General features: G+C 40.2%; 1 protein-coding gene across 2 annotated transcripts in view; it reads left to right on the top strand.

The window, feature by feature from the left end:
• The window catches only part of zfr (zinc finger RNA binding protein), a 58336-nt gene that overhangs the window by 19543 nt on the left and 18944 nt on the right, over positions 1-19849 (top strand). For both annotated transcript variants that reach the window (XR_005615219.1, XM_031754392.2), the window contains exons 7-14: positions 3580-3783; positions 4095-4407; positions 5110-5300; positions 5383-5502; positions 6109-6254; positions 17336-17501; positions 18938-19140; positions 19613-19763. Coding sequence is in view for 1 of the 2 variants with exons in the window: in XM_031754392.2 (XP_031610252.1) it covers positions 3580-3783; positions 4095-4407; positions 5110-5300; positions 5383-5502; positions 6109-6254; positions 17336-17501; positions 18938-19140; positions 19613-19763 (1494 nt within the window). In the remaining variant the exon portion in view is untranslated. The remainder of the gene's footprint in view (positions 1-3579; positions 3784-4094; positions 4408-5109; positions 5301-5382; positions 5503-6108; positions 6255-17335; positions 17502-18937; positions 19141-19612; positions 19764-19849) is intronic.

The raw sequence follows: 19849 nt of genomic DNA, 5'->3' as shown, positions 1-19849 counted from the left end.
ACACTGAGACAGCTTTTTCAGTCAAGGAAAACGCAGCGTTTTGAAAACGCTCTCCAAAGCGGATACATTTGAAAACGCCATTTTTCGCATCACAGTGTGGACAGGGAACCCGAAGCCTTTTCAAAAATGATGACACCTTTTAGTCATACGATGCAGTCATGGGACCAAAAAAACTAAGACAGCGGAGGGCATTACACGGCAGTTGTTTTACTTGACAGCCCTATTAAAGATTAATATCAGTCTGTACATGCTGCAGATAGCTTTTCTTCAAATTCTTTAATTCTCACTCGCTTTTGCAACTTTGTACTTTTGTGTTACTCGCAGCAACAACTCCACCTCATTGTTAGTCCATTTTAAAAACTCTGTGCTTTTCCTCGACATTTTGCTGCGACGTTGCAAAAAGCTGGAAAGTAAATAAACGGCTGACAGAAATGAGGCAGGCCGAATCTTCTTGCGTTTCACGCATGCGCAGGACTGAAACGTAAGCTTTTTTGGCTGTTTCAATGTGGACGCACAACTCTGTGAAAACGACTGAAAACGCTAGTGTGGACGCGGAGCGTTTTCAGACGAAAACGACGTTTTCAAATTTATCTGGGCTAGTGTGGACGTAGCCAAAGACACTGTGGAAGAGACTCAGAGATTCTAACAGCTAATACTTATATACAGAGAGGTGTATAAACACATAGTGAGTGAAAAAGGTGACTGAAGAAGAAAGATAAGATAACCTTTATTAGTCCCACGCATGGGAAATTAGTTTTGTTACAGCAGTGGGCAGTGCAAAGTTACATGGAAAATTAGAAAAAAACACTGTACACAACTGTACACAATAGAGTAGAATAAAATAAAATACTATATACAATCGAATAAAATAGAATACAAATGCTATATACAATTGAGTATAATACAACGATGCCAGAAAAGAGTATTGCACTTAGTGTTATTGCTATTGCACATGTGTGTGTTTGATCAGTTGAAGTCTTTGTTGTGGAGTCTGACAGCAGTAGGGAGGAAAGACCTGCGAAATCTCTCCATCCCACATCGTGGCTGCCGCAGCCATTGAAGTAACTGCTCAGTGCTGTCAGAGTCTCCTGCATCGTGGGAATCCCCCAGCAGCCTAGACCTACTGCAGCATAACTGAGCCCAGCCCGAACTGTAGGCTATAACTATGTTTGTCTGAGAAAGGCTGCAGATGCATATGATGTGCTCCACAAGCAAAAACTAAGACTCACAAATGTGTGCAGTGATATGTGTGTAACTCTTGAGGAGTCACACAGGCGTGCTCCACACACAAATACGAAGCAAGTTGACCAAACGTAAAACTGTTTTACAAGTACATGCAAATCTGAGGAAATACTGATCGTTTCTGCACAATTAGGTTCAGCTCATGAATCTGATAATTTTACCTTTCAGAAGCCTTTCTGTGCACACAATTCAATTCAATTCAATTTTATTTATATAGCGCCAAATCACAACAAAAGTCGCCTCAAGGCGCTTTATATTGTACAGTAGATAGCACAATAATAAATAAAACAATGTCAAACCTCCTTAAATACATGTGGACACAGATCACATCGCATGCTGTTGGGTTCATTTTTGAGAGAGAGAAGATAAATATGCTGAAGTGCATAGATTTATTAAGCAGTTAAAGGTTCAAGTTAAAAATGGCTGCTGTGTCTGTTTGCTCACTCAGGACAGCCAAACGATCACAGAGCACCACATGCACACAGTGAACACTCTTATTGTGGCTCACAGAAACTGAGTCTGATACCAGCTCACGTTTCTTCTTCTGCACCTCTCTGAAAATGACCCTTCTGAGCACTCCTGTTACCATGGCAACCAATGTTAATCTTAGCACTCTCTAATAACAGTGAGCTGACATTAATGTTGGCGTAATTTGATTTTATTTGATTCAAAGCCTGAGTGCTTTTAAAGTTTGTGTTAAAGGTGTGTTTACATTTGTTAAGCACTGAAGTAATCCCAAACATGTCAGTGGTCATCCAGGTCATAGTCTACCATTACACTGCTCAAACAAATAATCCCAAACATTCAGGGCGGTGCAGGCCACTGTCTGTATTTGGTAAACCTTTGTTTTCTAGTAAAGTGGTTATTAGCTGTGATGTTGATTTAGAAAAAGAAACATCTATTTTATTTGGAAAAATACAAAGAGATGCAGGCATACAGTGGAAGCCCAGATGTCCTACTTTTACACTGGGACTTGAAAGCAGCCTACATTAGTGGACCTGTGCAAAGCTGGCAGATTTAAACCTGTCTCAAAGCTTAAGTTGGCATGCAGCGTGACCTATTGGGCGATTCGTCCACACGTATGGAAGGTTTTGTGAGCGAGCATCTGTGTGCAAAGGAAGGGTTTTAGAGGGTAATATTATCAGATTCAGGAGCTGAACTTAATGAATTGTGCGTAAACAATCAGTATTTCTTCAGGTTTGGAAGTACGCGTTTGTAAAATAGTCTTACGTGTGGTCAAATTGCTTCGTATTTGTGTGGATCAGTCTAGAGGCCGCACACGTGTGTGGGACATCAACAGTTACACACAAATCATTGCACACATTTGTAAATCTTAGTTTACGCTTGTGGAGCACATCGTACACGTTTGCAACCCATCCATCCATCCATCCATCCATTCGCTTCCGCTTATCCTTTTTCAGGGTCGCGGGGGGCGCTGGAGCCTATCCCAGCTGACATAGGGCGAGGGGCGGGGTACACCCTGGACAGGTCGCCAGTCTGTCGCAGGGCTAACACACAGGGACAGACAACCATTCGCACTCACATTCACACCTAGTGGCAATTTGGATTATCCAATTAACAACCCTTTGGAGACAAATTTCTCTCCATAGCTTTGAGCCTAATCTTAAAAGTAGAGATAGTGTCTGTGTCCTGAATCCAGACTGGAAGCTGGTTCCACAGCAGAGGGGCCTGAACGCTGAAGGCTCCACCTCCCATTCTACTTAGTAAAGACTGACGACAATGAATGTTAAGCTAAATATGGTGTGTATGGATATGACGCTTGGGTTAATTTACTGATAACTAATGAACACGCAGGGTTAAGTTCAATGCTTTTCACAGTCAATTGTAAGATATTTCATTGTTTTATGGTTTTTAGTGGACATGGAAGTATTATGTGCTGAAGTCAGAGGTAAAGCCATGTGCTTAGTTTGCAGTGAGCAGACTGCTGTGAGGAATCACCGGCCTAAACACAAGAAGCTGCCTGATGCAGAGCAGGTTCAGACATCAGACCTTTGCTAGCAAAGCTCCAGGGATGGAGCAGTCAAGACCAGCTTTGAGATTTTCTACAAATCCCCCAAAAAACAGAAAGTCGTTCTTTGATGGGGAGTTTATCAGAGTTGGGTGGACATGGTAATATGTCCTGAGGAGGGAAAAAAACATGAGCCATCAGTAAACCAGAACAAGAATGATCGAGGACGTTTCTGTAAATGTACAACTTTAGTTGAAGAAGAGCGACATTTATGAAACATGCACATTTATGCAGTCGCTTGTGGGAATGTTGATTAGTGTTTTGTCTAATGAATAATTAGTGTGTCCCTCCAATTCTCACTGCATAAGACTTACAAGGAGCACCTGGAAGGCCAGAAGCACAAGAAGAAGGAAGCAGCGTTGAAGGTTTCTCAGAGCAGCAGTAACAGTGGTAGCAGTGGAGGAGCACTGGCCCGCAATGCTCAGAACCAGCTCCGATGTGAACTTTGTGATGTTTCGTGTACTGGTGCTGACGCCTATGCTGCCCATATCCGTGGAGCCAAGCATCAAAAGGTATGATTCACATTCCCATGGTATCTTTCATAGGCACAACCCACACACTCTGCTGCTAAACCCACAGATGAACAAACGTAGCACCAATCAGGGGAAGGAAACAGGCTTTGCAGTGGTGTAAGATTTAGCATTGTTAGAACAAAGAATGAATCACAGCAGTCATTTGAATAGGCAGCCTATACTTTGTGTCCACGATTATTGTCAGCGCTCAAGCAAACCTGGCTCTACACAGGAATCTGTTGCAGCAGAGCAGGTGTCTGCTGTATGTAGAATAATCAGAAAGCATCTGTACACTCGTTTCTCTTTTCCAGGTTGTAAAGCTCCACACCAAACTCGGTAAGCCCATTCCATCCACTGAGCCCAGTATGGTTACTCAGACATCGTCCACCACTACAGCTGCTCCAAGCAAGACCACACTGGCTACTTTCAGCAGTTCCAGTACCACCAGCTCTCCATGTGTGGCTACCTCCTCCTCTCCTGCCTCCAGCTCCTCCTACCTGAGGCCTATTAACCTGGTTAGCAGTGGTGTGGCAGGTGTTAAGAGCCCCCAAGCCAGCAGCCTTTCTGCTGCCAATGCTGCTTCAGTGGGGAAAAAAGTCAACACCCCCAAGATCAACTTTGTAGGTTAGTAAGCTGTTTAACAGCAGTGCTCTTTGGTCTCATTTGCACCTGTTCAAGAAAAATGTGAATAGTTGTGCTTAAATGTTTGGGGAGGGGGGGAGCAGGAAGTGTGGCTTTTGATTAAAAGCAGAGAAACTGAAGTTGGGTCTGAAAATGCTGGTAGTGGCAGTCTGAACAAATAGGCTGCCTCTAGGTTGATTTCCATCTCTTAATCACTCCTCTGCACAATTTAAAATGTTTTGAAGCGGGTGGAAAAAGCAGTTCAACTTGATCATATTTATAATCCAAACATTAATTAATGGCAGGATTGGGGTGTGATTGATAGTTAGGGGAGGGATTACTGAAGTTCAGTTGCAGGCAGTCATTTTTTAGGTTATTTAACAGAAAAACAATCACAGTAACTGTGTCTCATAAACTTAGAATGAATCCATTCTAAATACATAGGAGCAGGTTTTCAGGTTTGTCCCTCCACCACATTCAAAAATCTAAAGATTGACATCTTAATAAAATGCCTGGCTAATGTTGTCCTAAGAAATCGCACGTTTTCTCTGATAAACAGTTTGATGACATCATCACCTCTGTACCTTTAAAAGCATACATGTCCTTTCTAATCCCCTAAACACATGAGCTGTATACTTGCTGTGTGGCTGTACTTCACTTTCTAGGTTTTATGATGATTAAATACATGTCATTTGTGACATGCAGGTGGGAACAAATTACAGACCACAGTGAAGACGGAAGATTCCAGGGCAGAGGCCAAGGTCGAGGCCTCTAAGCCTGTCGCAGCCTCTTCAGGGTCCCAGGAACCCAAGAGTGACATTCCAGATCTTTCCACATCATCCCTTGCTGTACTGCAGAGTGATGTTCAGCCTGTTGGCCATGACTATGTTGAAGAAGTGAGTTTGAACAAATTGGTGCATACTTGGGAAGGATGCAGGAATTCAAACTTGGAGTGTAATGTGTTCCTTTCTTTTCCAGGTCCGCAATGATGAAGGCAAAGTCATTCGCTTCCATTGCAAGTTGTGTGAATGTAGTTTCAATGATCCAAATGCAAAGGAGATGCATCTAAAAGGTCGCCGGCATCGCCTGCAGTACAAGGTTCGTCTTCTAGCACTTCCCCAAACTGCTGTTGTCAGCAGGAAATGCTCTTTTGATAACACGTGTTCTTATGATACACATCTGAGGGAAAGCTGTCCCCTGATCCAGTCTGTGGGTTTGAGCACTGCACAGGTGAACTGACCTAAACTCTCCTATCTTCACATACAGTGTAGTGCAAGAAGTAGCAGCAGCTTCTCCTCAGTGACAGGAGGGGGACATTTTCCTGCCACACATTGTACTTTATTTACTTCGCTCCCCTTAGACAGACGCTCAGACTGCCCTGCTTTGTCACGTCGCACACACTCCTCTGGTCGTGTCACTATTATAAAACAAAGAGAGTGTAATTGATAACATTGGCTGCTTTGGCACTCGTTTTTGTCCCATTGTACTCGATGATTTTCAGAGCCTATCTCAAGGATGGAACCATTGTTGTCTACACAAAAAGACAACTTGGCCAACAACTAATTTTAAACTGTATGTCACAGCACTTTGTTACAGTATCATCATCATGTCGTCCCTCGTGGCATATGGTCAGCCTTGGGGCACAGCTGCTTAGCCTTACATTTATAACCGGTGGAGTTCTTGATTGCAGTTTTTGTTTTGTAGAAAAAGGTAAACCCAGACCTCCAAGTAGAAGTCAAACCCAGCATTCGAGCCAGAAAGATTCAGGAAGAGAAGATGAGAAAGCAGATGCAGAAAGAAGAGTATTGGAGAAGAAGAGAAGAGGAGGAGCGCTGGAGAATGGAGATGAGGTATGGCTATGATCTTGTTATCAGTGGGTGGAGATGGTGGAGTCATGTATGCACCAGTGCCTTATCAAAAGAGGCAACCCTCTGCAGGGAGGATGGTCACCTATGGCCTGTAATATTATGTCTGTTTGTGTAATTAGTGTGAATGCTTGTAAAAGCATTCACAGTATTGTTGTTGTAATCTTTATTATTAGTGTGAATGCTTGTAAAAGCATTCACAGTATTGTTCTTCTAATTGTGTGGATGCTTTAGGCATCCACACTATTGAGTTCCTGTTTCTCTTTATTATTAAGTGTGCCTATGCCAAGAGGCACACTTATTACTATTCCTCGGATTTATTATTATTATTAAGTGTGCCTATGCCAAGAGGCACACTTATTACTATTCCTCGGATTTATTAAGTGTGCCTATGCCAAGAGGCACACTTATTACTATTCGTCGGATTCATTATTATTATTATTATTATTAAGTGTGCCTATGCCAAGAGGCACACTTATTACTATTCCTCGGATTTATTAAGTGTGCCTATGCCAAGAGGCACACTTATTACTATTCCTCGGATTTATTATTGTGTGGATGCCCTAAAAGGGCTTCCACACTATTGTTTTCCTGTTTCTCTTTATTCTTTCAGGGTTCGTACGGGTGCTTGAAATCCTTGAAAATGCTTGAATTTTAATGTTGTCTTTTCAAGGTTGGGAAAGTGCTTGAATTTCAGATGTGGTGCTTGAAAGTGCTTGAAAATGTAACTGTATTTCATTCACCACAAATAACTATCTGATTAAATAGTTTTCTTATCAGATAGAAAAATAAAATGAGTCGCAAAATGTAAAAGCAAAATTTCCCTGCCTGGGATGCCTTGCGTCTGTTTCAACGTGTGTCCCCCCCCCCCTCGGACAGTCGGGGATGAGTGCGCTAACATACCTGTAGGTTGCTGTTTAAATGAGTGTATGATGGAAAACGACAGTGGCGGAGTTTGCGCTCTCCAGTCGCATGATAGGTGAGTGCTAGTAAATAATTTTACAGTACCTGTACGTTACGCATGCAATTTTTTAAAATTATGATTATTATTTTGCTAGCTATCAAACTCGCTGGAGAAATGATTGAAATGCACTGAGTGTGATGCAGTATGGCAGCGCTATTATGGAATATGCTGTGAACTTAGCTAACATTACTTAGCAGTGATATGAGTTAATTTACTCAAGTGAAAGCTTTAAACATTAGCCCGATACATAACTAGCTAACTTAAGGCTTTCTGATTAACCCTCTGGGTCGACCCAGAGTCTCCATTTCAACTTGGGTCGAACGTGCAGACTTCAAGCTATATACCAGTGTTTAAACTGTGTTGATAGGCCACGAAAACCGGTGTTTTTGTTTTAATAAAACAGTGGCGTTTACTCCGGAAGAAACGGTAAAAACGGCGTTTTGATGGAGAGCGCTAGCAAACACGCTTTGCTTGTGAGTGAAAAAGAAAAGAAAAACACTCCTTCCCTATTGGTGGAAAAATGTACCATGTCGACCAATCAAAAAAATGATATGGCAACATGTGCAATTTGGTCGTTTGGGAAGAGGGGAAGTTTTAGGAGTGACCGCGAAAGAGAGAGAGCGAGTGAGCGCGAAAGACAGAGAGAGAGTTTTGATACGTGAGAGATTTGTGACGTTTGCTGTGTTTGGAGTCTCAAGTTAGTGTGTTGTCTTGTGTAGTTAGTGTGTAGTTTTTGTTTTGTGTGTCAGTTCTACTAGTGAACGTCACAGTTGCTGCAAAAAAGCCACCAAAGGCAGATTGCAGTGTAAACGCTGAGTGACACACCTGCCGTCAAACCTGCAGGTTTATCCCTGTGCTGTTCTCATCTGTCTTATAGTGGACACAAACTATTTTTGGAGTTGCATAAATAATTTGTGTGCCTTCTTATTTGATGAGCAGCACCTGATTGTTCTGTAAATAGTTTTAAATGGTTATATAAAAAACGTCTGAGCCTTGGCTGCATTTGTTTTAAGGTAAATAGTACCATATAACTTTGTTGTTTGCAAAACTTGTGCATATTTTTAAAAAATGTACAATTTGCATTTCAAGTTATGAAAATGATTCCTTAAACATGCTTGTGGTTTTACAGTCAAAAATATCACTTTTACTTGTATTTTAAATTATGTCTGAATTTAGATAAATTGTGCTGAAATAAAGGTGAAAGGTAAAGGTGAAATATAGAGGCCAAATCAAAAGTAGTCAAAAACCACCAATTATACCCTGGACCCCAGAGGGTTAAAGGCTAAAAGCAAAGATGTCACCAAGTACTGTTTATATTTGTGTGTATTGCTGCAGCTTTTTAAGTATTAACTTGGTGCCTTTGGGTGAAACAATGGTAATATGAGGGACCGATCCATATGGTCACAAAGAATAACCACTTGTTTCTGTGCTACCAAAGTTCCCGCTTTCATTCAAAATGTGTTTATCGTCAGCACCTACACATTAAACTCCTTAAACATTATAAATGTCTTCAAGTTCACACTGAGGCCTGTGGGACACTATCAGCCACTCAGACAGTACACACATTTATGTGTATTTGTATATGAATATTTCATACTTTAAGGCTGCCTGTTTATTTAAGGGAGATGAACAAAATACATTGGAATTGTACATAATAATATCACGGATGATAAATTAGATTTTAAGTAGATGCTTGTGCATTCTTAAAGTCTTATATGTTGAATTGAACTATGTGATCTGTTCAAAGCCTCTCAGTCAGTGCTGTTCTCCATGCCTGTCTGACATGATGTTATTAGCACAAACACTTTAAAGGTGATCATTTAGGACTTCAGCAGTAATACAGACAGCAATGTAGTTAGCAATAAAACAGTTTTATTGGGAATTAACTTAAAAACAAACAAACAAACATCTATTTTTTTGTCACACAGGAAAGAAGCATCAATATCTGATGAGAAGACTTATTTCTGTTTTGTTTTGTTGTTGTTTTTTTTTTCAACAGGAGAAGAATATCTAACAAGTTGATTTGTTCACATTTTCACATCTTAATTTTTAAGTGAAATGTGCATTTTGAGTTTATACACTATGTATATAAAAGGGCGGCGTTTCCTTTTGCAGTATTTTTATGTGGGTATTTTTCTATGTCTTAACAAAAGGGGAGCAAAGGTGTCTTTTCACATGGTCTTACTGAGGTGATGCGAATTGAAACATGCATTCTTTTCTTTCTTTTTTGGGGCGGGCGGGGGGGTGCTGGAAAAGCTTGAAAAGGGACCTTGAAAGTGCTTAAAAAGTGCTTGAATTTGACCCTGAAAAAGGCGTACGAACCCTGTTCTTTATTATTCTTCAAGTTGCTTCCATACGTTTTTTGTCGTTTAACTACTTTCTCAGTTTTCAGCCGATTTTTCTCAGTTCAAACTCTATACTGTTCTGCTCTTTCTGCTAATTATTGCTATGACTTTTGGTTTTTATTACTATTATACTTTTTAAAATATTACACTTTTTTCCTTTATATTGTCCCATTGAAATGAATGGGAAACTTCCACAATTCTGTGCAATTAACTCAGAGTGTGCACTTGTCCTTTCTGAATTTTCTCTTCATGTCCGAACAACTTCTTGCTACTCGCTCAATTTCCACTCAACCCCCACAAATTATACATCAAAACGTAGGTATTTTTGCTGGCTTTCAGACAATGTCACTATCTTTATTGTGAGATTTACCCTTTTTTCGCAATTTGCCTCGAAGTGACACAAGGTCTAAAAACTTCCCATTCAAAGTCTATGGGGAGGTTTTGAAATTCAGACCTGAAATTCTGTAACGGGAGGCATTTTCAAATCGCCATATCTCTTTAACAAAGCAAAGTTAGGACATGAGGCTTGTGCCAATATATCTTCAGACACTGCTGACACTCACAGTGGAAGCAGTTTTTACAATTATCTTACCGTTAAGCAATGAATTACGTTTGTTTGAGGGGCGGAAATCTGTCCTTCTCTCAGTCTTCAAACTCTGGAAATGAAGCAGTTTCTTCTCTCGTCATATCTCCGCGACGGAGGTACAAAGAGCTATGAAAATCGCAGTCAAAGTACACCAACGTCCGCTGATTCACTCAGTACAAGAATTATGCTTCTATCCCACCTAGTTTTTGAGTTACACGACGTTTTGTAACACCGAAAAACAGCGTTTTTCGCCTCTCACCGCGATCTAATTCTGATTGCTCAAGTGTCTGTCTTTCAGACGCCCGCTCCCTTTCCAGGTGGCGCAATCAGTAATGACACGGGTCTGCAGCTCAAAGGTCGTGGGTTCAATCCCACCTTGTTCAAAAATTTTTTTTCCCTACAAATTTATACACTATCACAGACCTGTAATTTATATTGCTAATTTATTACAATTCTGCAAGTTCAACATTCTTTTTTTTCACTACAAATTTATACACTATCACAGACCCGTAATTTATTTTGCTAATTTATTACAATTCTGCAAAGTTATATGATTTTAGCAGCTTTTCTAATATGGACCTCAGATTCTTGTTAACGCTTCATGGCAGAAATACATACAAGTACACAGCCTGATGAAGCAGACAGACGCAGTACCTCTGATTGGTGAATTTGAGCAGAACCAAGTTGTTCTGCCTCTTTTCAGCAGAAATTCTGCTCATTCACCTCTTTGCAGCGCAACGTTCTGCTTCTTTGCCTCTTTTCTGCTGGAATTCTGCTGATTCACCTCTTTTCTGCAAAATTTTCAGCCTTTTCACCTCTTATCAGCACAATTCTCAGCAGCTTCTGCTCATTTCAGCATAATTGTCAGTCTGTCCACCTCTTCTTTATGAGAATGAGTTTGGCTGAGTGAGATGAGTAGCTGCCTTGAGTCCAAGAGGGCCAGGTTCGAATCCTGCTCATGGCAATGTTTTTTTTTTTTTTTTTTTTTTTTTTTTTTCACCATACAACTTTTTGCAACTTTTCTTCTGCAAAATTTTCAGCCTTTTCACCTCTTATCAGCACAATTCTCAGCAGCTTCTGCTCATTTCAGCAGAATTGTCGGTCTCTCCTCCCCTTTTTTGAGAGAGTGAGTTTAGCTCCATGAGATGAGCAGCTGCCTTGAGACCAGCAGGGCCAGATTCGAATCCTGCTCAGGGCGACATGTTTTTTTTCACCACCATGCAACTTTTTGCAACTTTTCATCTTTTTCAGCTTTTCAGCAGACAGCTTCAGCGTTAAGGCATCCACACAGCATTTTCACAGGAAATGCAAATTTTTCTAGTTCTTTATTCTACTTTATTCTAGTTGCTTCCGTACGTTTTTTGGCGCTTAACTACTCCCTCAGTTTTCAGCCGATTTTCTCAGTTCAAACTTTAAAAAATTCTGCTCTTTCTGCTAATGTGCGCTATGACTTTTGGTGCTCATAACTTTTATACTTTTTGAGATATTGAATTTTTTTTGCAATATTTTTTGCCCATTTCTGCCATATTATCAGTGGTGTCACTGATTTTCCTTGCCGGGCTGAGCTGTGTTTTAGCTCAGTGAGATGAGCATCCGTTCTCAGACTGGGAGGCCCGGTTCAAAATCCCACTTATGGCAACATTTCTTTCAGTTAACAGTTAAACTTTTTTAACTCAATTTCAGCTTTTTCACCCCTTTTCAGCAAAATTTTCAGTTTTTTCACCAGTTTTCAGCACAAATCCCAGCTTTTTCAGCTATTTTCAGCAAAAACATCTTTTCAGCAGAATTCTGAAAAGAGTTCTGCAGAACTCTTTTCAGCAGAAATTCTGCTGATTGAACTCTTTTCAGCAGAATTTGCACCTCTTTTCAGCCCAAATTCTGCTTATTCACCTCTTCTGCAAAATTTTCAGGCTTTTCACCTCTTATCAGCACAAATATCAGCTTTTTTCAGGAAAAACCTCTTTTGAGCAGAAATTCTGCTGATTCACCTCTTTTCTGCAAAATTTTCAGCCTTTTCACCTCTTATCAGCACAATTCTCAGCAGCTTCTGCTCATTTCAGCAAAATTGTCAGTCTCTCCATCTACTTTTTGTCAGAATGAGTTTGGCTCAGTGAGCTGAGTGGCCGCCTTGAGACCAGGAGGGCCAGGTTCGAATCCTGCTCAGGGCAAGGTTTTTTTTCCACCACTTTTCAGCAAAAATTTCTCTATCTTTACCCCTCTCAGTAGAATTTTTGGCTTTTCATCACTTTTCAGCAAAAATTTTCTGCTTCTTCACCTGTTTTCAGCAGAATTTTCAGTTTCTTCTCCGCCATACAACTTTTTGCAAGTTTTCAACTTTTTCAGCTTTTTCAGCAGGCAACTTGAGCATAAAGGCATCCACACAGCATTTTCGCAGGAAATGCAAACTTTTTAGTGTGAATGCTTGTAAAAGCATTCACAGTATTGTTGTTGTAATTAGTGTGAATGCTTGTAAAAGCATTCACAGTATTGTTCTTCAAATCTTTATTATTATTATCTTAACAACATTCCGTACGTTTTTTGGCATCTAACTCCTTCAAAACCGCTCAACTTAGAAAAACCATTCAAACACCGTTAGATTCCTCTTCTTTTGGACATGACTGCTTCTACTTTTCTCATTTATAACATTTATATTTTTAAAATTATTCAACTTTTTTCAACAAAAATTTCCCATGTATTTCAATGGGGAGACCCTTCAAATCCTCATTCAACTTACTCATTTTTAAACTGTATCTACTTCCACATACATTGACGAGAGCCACCATTCAAACTTTAAAACGAAGACAAGACATTCAACTATTCAACTTGTATTTATCTTTTCAATATCTATTATACTTTTCTTCAGTTCCAGTTTAAGTTTCATGATGTTTTTCAGCCGTTTCAGAGTTTATAATGGGTGTGTATGGGACGGAATGTTGGGGCTAGAGTGAGACAGCTCAACTGCTAGAGTGAGAGGAGCAAAAAATTAATCTTAAAATCTTTTTAAAACTGCTGCTGTGTCCATGGCGTTTGCTCTACCGGTCTTATTTTACCCTCAAAACGTAGCCATCGCTGTCCTCTTTCATCCAATGTGTTTACTATTGTACTAGGTGTTATGGTTCTTTCATAAATGTCACCAATGCACAGCCTCCTCCTCCAACTCCTCCATAGACTCCAATGTTAAAATGGCTCAGAAAGTTCCTTTGAAAATCAGAAGAGCAGGCTGTCTTTACATTGTCACCACGTCCATATAATAAAGTTCATAGGCATGAAAACTGAGAATTTGGTAGACTGGACATTGCTGACGCTCACGGTGAAAGAATTTTGTCAATACAAGTTATCGCTTTTTTTTGGGAACGATTTGTTTCGGACTGACTTTTCTGTTCATTTTAAGGAGCAAAAGTGAGGTGCACGTCTGTGTGCGTGTGTATGGACCAACTGGGTGCAGTCACTATAGCAACCAGGCTCACACCTGCCTGCCTAACGAGTTCTGTCTCTCACTGTGCCAAGATTCATCTTAAACACTTCTCTTTCAACTGCTGCTGTGTCCACAGTGTTTGCTCTACAGCCATCATTTTACCCTCAAAATGTCATCACCGTTCTTCTCATTCCAACACCGTGTCTTTCAAAGCTCAGACATTTAAACTTTTTAAACTGTGTGGATTCAAGTGGAGGGATCACATTTTAGTCATTCAGTGATTCAAAGAATATGAACTTTTAATATTCATTCAGATGTTTTCTGACTCTAAATAATCTTTTCTCATTTTGTAGGTTTTTCTATTTTACATTTAAAACATTTTCAGCTATTTCCCAACTTCTTCTCTCTTGAACGTCAGCTTTTCCCAGTTCAGCACTTTTGTTTTCAGGTTAAAAATTCAGTTTTTTTTCATCTCATTCAAAATTTTTAACTTAAATTCAGCAATTAATTCATTTCAGTGCATACATTCAGAATCAAGCATTCACACTGCAGTTTCTTCAGAAAATGCACTTTCTAGTCTTTCTTATTATCTATTATTCCATATTCCGTACGTTTTTTGGCATCTAACTCCTTCAAAACCGTTCAACTTAGAAAAACCATTCAAACACCGTTAGATTCCTCTTCTTTAGGACATGACTGCTTCTATTTTTCTCATTTATAACATTTATATTTTTAATTTTATTCAACTTTTTCAACAAAATTTCCCATGTATTTCAATGGGAGACCCTTCAAATCCTCATTCAACTTACTCATTTTTAAACTGTATCTACTTCCACATACGTTAACATAGAACCACCATTCAAACTTTAAAACGAAGACAAGACATTCAATTATTCAACTTGTATTTATATTTTCAATATCTGTTATACTTTTTCTTCAGTTCCAGTTTAAGTTTCATGATGTTTTTTCAGCCATTTCAGAGTTTATAATGGGTGTGTATGGGACGGAATGTTGGGGCTAGAGTGAGACAGCTCAACTGCTAGAGTGAGAGGAGCAAAAATTAATCTTAAAATCTTTTTAAAACTGCTGCTGTGTCCGCAGCGTTTGCTCTACAGGTATGATTTTACCCTCAAAACGTAGCCATCGCTGTCCTCTTTCATCCAATGTGTTTACTATTGTACTAGGTGTTATGGTTCTTTCATAAATGTCACCAGAGCACAGACTCCTCCCTCCAACTCCTCCATAGACTCCAATGTTAAAGTGGCTCAGAAAGTTCCTTTGAAAATCAGAAGAGCAGGCTGTCTTTACACTGTCACCACGTCCATATAATGAACTCCACAGGCATGAAAACTGAGAATTCAGTAGACTAGACATTGCTGTCGCTCACGGTGAAAGAATTTCGTCAATACGACTTGTACTTTTCATTTGGGAACGATTTGTTTCGGCCTGACTTTTCAGTTCATTTTAAGCAGCAAAAGTGAGGTGCATGTCTGTGCGTGTGTATGGAGCCCCTGGCTCAGTCACTATAGCAACCAGGCTCACACCTGCCTGCCTAACGAGCTCTCTCTCACTCTGCCAAGATTCATCTTAAACACTTCTCTTTCAACTGCTGCTGTGACCACAGTGTTTGCTCTACAGCCATCATTTTACCCTCAAAATGAAGACATCAATGTTCTCTTTCCAACAGCACGTCTTTCAAAGCTCAGAGATGTAAACCTTTATAACTGTGTGGATCCACGTGGAGGGATCACATTTTAGTCATTCAGTGATTCAAAGAATATGAACTTTTAATATTCATTCAGATGTTTTCTGACTCTAAATAGTCTTTTCTCATTTTTTAGGTTTTTCTAATTTACATTTAAAACATTTTCAGCTGTTTTCTAACTTCTTCTCTGTGGATGTCAGCTTTTAGCAGTTCAGCTTTTTTGTTTTCAGGTGCAAATTTCTGTATTTTTCATCTCATTCAACAGTTTTAACTTAAAATTCAGCAATTAATTCATTTCAGCGCATATATTCAGATTCAAGCATTCACACTGCAGTTTCTTCAGAAAATGCACTTTCTAGTTCTAGTTAGTGTGAATGCTTGTAAAAGCATTCACAGTATTGTTGTTGTAATCTTTATTATTATTATTATTATTATTATTATATCATATTCCGTACGTTTTTGTGCATCTATCTCCTTCAAAACCGTTCAACTTAGAAAAACCATTCAAACACCGTTAGATTCCTCTTCTTTAGGACATGACTGCTTCTATTTTTCTCATTTATAACATTTATATTTTAAAATTATTCAACTTTTTTCAACAAAATTTCCCATGTATTTCAATGGGGAGACCCTTCAAATCCTCATTCAACTTACTCATTTTCAAACTGTATCTACTTCAACATACGTTGACATAGAGCTACCATTCAAACTTTAAAACGAAGACAAGACATTCAACTATTCAACTTGTATTTATCTTTTCAATATCTGTTATACTTTTCTTCAGTTCCAGTTTAAGTTTCATGATGTTTTTTCAGCCGTTTCAGAGTTTATAATGGGTGTGTATGGGACGGAATGTTGGGGCTAGAGTGAGACAGCTGAACTGCTAGAGTGAGAGGAGCGAAAAAATTAATCTTAAAATCTTTTTAAAACTGCTGCTGTGTCCGCAGCGTTTGCTCTACAGGTATGATTTTACCCTCAAAACGTAGCCATCGCTGTCCTTTTTCATCCAATGTGTTTACTATTGTCCTAGGTGTTATGGTTCTTTCATAAATTTCACCAAAGCACAGCCTCCTCCCTCCAACTCCTCCATAGACTCTAATGTTAAAATGGCTCAGAAGGTTCGTTTGAAAATCAGAAGAGCATGGTGTTTTACACTGTCACCACGTCCATATAATAAACTCCTCAGGCATGAAAACTGAGAATTAGGTAGACTGGACATTGCTGCCGCTCACGGTGAAAGAATTTCGTCAATAGGACCTGTACTTTTCATTTGGGAAGGATTTGTTTGGGCCTGACTTTTCTGTTCATTTTAAGCAGCAAAAGTGAGGTGCATGTCTGTGCGTGTGTATGGAGCCATTGGGTGCAGTCACTATAGCAACCAGGCTCACACCTGCCTGCCTAATGAGCTCTCTCTCTCTCACTGTGCCAAGATTCATCTTAAACACTTCTCTTTCAACTGCTGCTGTGTCCACAGTGTTTGCTCTACAGACATCATTTTACCCTCAAAATGTCATCACCGTTCTTCTCTTTCCAACACTGTGTCTTTCAAAGCTCAGAGATGTAAAGCTTTAAAACTGTGTGGATTCAAGTGGAGGGATCACATTTTAGTCATTCAGTGATTCAAAGAATATGAACTTTTAATATTCATTCAGATGTTTTCTGACTCTAAATTTTCTTTTCTCATTACTTAGGTTTTTCTAATTTACATTTAAAACATTTTCAGCTATTTTCCAACTTCTTCTCTGTGCTTGTCAGCTTTTAGCAGTTCACCACTTTTGTTTTCAGGTGCAAATTTCTGTATTTTTCATCTCATTCAACATTTTTAACTTAAAATTCAGCAATTAATTCATTTCAGTGCATACATTCAGATTCAAGCATTCACACTGCAGTTTCTTCAGAAAATGCACTTTCTAGTTGGTTGTTAAATTTTCCTTCTATAAAGTACAACAGATGATACGCGCTTTTTTTTCCCCCCAGGAGCACTGAAGCATTTCTACACGGTGCAAGAAGCAGACAGATAAAATATTTGAGTGAGACCCGTTATTTTTCAGGCGTTATGAAGAAGACATGTACTGGAGACGCATGGAGGAGGAACAGCACCATTGGGATGAGCGTCGTCGTCTGCCAGATGGAGGATATCCACAAGGGCCTCCGGGCCCTCCCGGTCTACTCGGAGTCCGTCCTGGCATCCCTGGCCTGCAGCCTCAGGGGCCTGTGGTAGGACATGTCTTTGGGGTTTTTGTAATAAGACACTAATAGAGTAGCTGTAAAATGAATGAGCTCTCAACAGAAACAACTTGGTGTTGTTGTTGTGGTAGACGGTGGCCTTGGTGCCACAGACTGAACGCTCTGTCCCCCCAGTCTTTAGTCATGTACAGGGAACAACTAACAAAGTCTGAGCCCGTCACTGAAGACAGCGAGCATTCTGGACTTAGCAGTGAACAAAAGGAAACAAGAGCCTGGCTGATTTTAGGATATAGTTCTAGGAACTGTGCACCAGGAACTGTGGACCAGGAACTGTGCACATGGTCTGTCATGTAGGCCTTTAAAATAAGGCAGCTGCTGGAGAGCCAGTTAGTAACCTGAGTTGAACAGTGGACTAGAGTGGACAGCCTATCCGGCTGATATGCTGATATAAATATGCAGTTGCATTAACTTTATGGGTAGCTCTACTAACTGGCATACTGGGAAAGTATTGTAACAGTGCATGGTTTCTCATTTGGGGCTCTTCTTTCTGCTTAACAAATAATGGATGAATTCTAAAACTTTTTATGGGGAAGACATTCAGTCTGATGCTTGTGGGATTATGGCTCTTTTCACTGTCCAATAGTGGAGCAAAGTGCCGTGTACTGGCAAGCTAGTACACATGTACAAAACCCCATCAAGGTCAGATATATCCCTGTCTGGCTAGATCTTTGAGCTGTGCATCTCAGACTGCTGAGAAGTCTGTAAGGCAGCTGAACAACAAACCAGTGTCTGCTAAAAGGGTTTGATTACAATTGCCCTCAATTTGAACCGAGTTAACATGCCAGCATCTAAAGCTGAACAGCCATCCTCCTCCTCTCACTGACAGTGATCAGAGACAGCGATGCATCCTAAGACCTTCACAGCCATTACCACAGGTGTGTTAGCACAGGTACAGACATCTGCCACGTCAGTGTGTCAAGTTGGACACAGGTAGCACCATTCCTGTGTTTGTAAAGGTGTAAATCCCAGAAAACAACATATGCCCTGACTTGAATGTACACCAGCACTGCTTTGCAAAATACCACCAGTAATGAAGGGCTTCTAATGCACCAAAACATGCACATGTTGCGTGTGGTTCTGTTGCACTAACGAACATTTGAGGAAGATTAATGGCTTTTGCAGTGAAGGTTTGAGGCTCCAAGAACTTAGATTTTCTCTTATCTGGTAATGTATTCTGAGTTTGACTACAATGGCCATCTCTTGTTTGAATTAACAAAAAATACAACTGATAGTTATTGTTAAAAAAAATTGTTTTGTTTTTTTTTCCTGGTTTGGCTTTTAAGAGGTGAAATGTATCATTTGAAAGTCTGTTTTTTTTTTTTTTATACCTGTTTAAGCTTTTTGATCTTAGCGCTGGCATGTCCTTTAATAAACCCTAAACCTGTTTGAACTGTTCCATCTTACAGCCTCCACGCCGGCCTGACTCCTCAGATGACCGCTACGTAATGACCAAGCATGCAGCCATCTACCCCTCAGAAGATGAGCTTCAGTCCATCCAGAAAATTGTGTCAATTACTGAACGTGCTCTCAAACTGGTGTCTGACATAATTACAGACCAGGATAAGACCAAAGAAGAAGACAAAGAGAAGAAAGAACCAGCAAAAGACAGGTGTGTGGGTGGATGACAATCTTTAGTTTTACTGGTCAACAACTGCAAGTAGAACTGTCTTTGCATATTTATCCCTTTGATGAACCTCCTAACCCACCGAGACAGTTTCAAGATTGGTCAGGAGCCAGTGCCTAAGTGTGTGCTTGGACGATCTAATAGCCCTTTACCACTAGTATGTACTCAGCTTGACTCTTTTAGTGTGTGCGATTAGGTTGTAGTAACCTTGTGTGCACTGGGTCGGAGATGCTCTGAATCTCACTGTACATGTGACATAGTGACAATACAAAGGCATTTACTCCTTACACAGTACAGTCGGTGCTCTGGGGGGGGACCACTTACTCCAAGGTTTGACTCTCGTGTCCAAAGAAAAACTGATGTAGTGATATGGCTCTCCTGAGACAGGAGAACTACATCGCTTGCTTAGAGGGATTTCAAGTCTAATAGTTGCTGTTGTGCTGTAATCATTTCCCAGAGCCCTGAAGGGAGTGATGAGAGTTGGTGTCCTGGCCAAAGGCTTGCTGCTCCGTGGGGACAAGAATGTCAATCTAGTCCTGCTCTGCTCTGAGAAGCCCACCAAGAGCCTCCTCACCTCCATCGTGGAGCACCTCCCCAAACAGCTAACAGTAATATCTTCACCATGTCACCCCACACTTGACCTTTAGTGGCAGCTTTGACAGACACCACACTTAGATCACCCGCCTCAGTTTGG

This window comes from Oreochromis aureus, linkage group 12 (assembly GCF_013358895.1).
Source record: "Oreochromis aureus strain Israel breed Guangdong linkage group 12, ZZ_aureus, whole genome shotgun sequence".
Lineage (NCBI taxonomy): Eukaryota > Metazoa > Chordata > Actinopteri > Cichliformes > Cichlidae > Oreochromis > Oreochromis aureus.
Note: the sequence above shows the minus strand (reverse complement) of the source record. Positions and strands in the feature narration are given on the sequence as shown.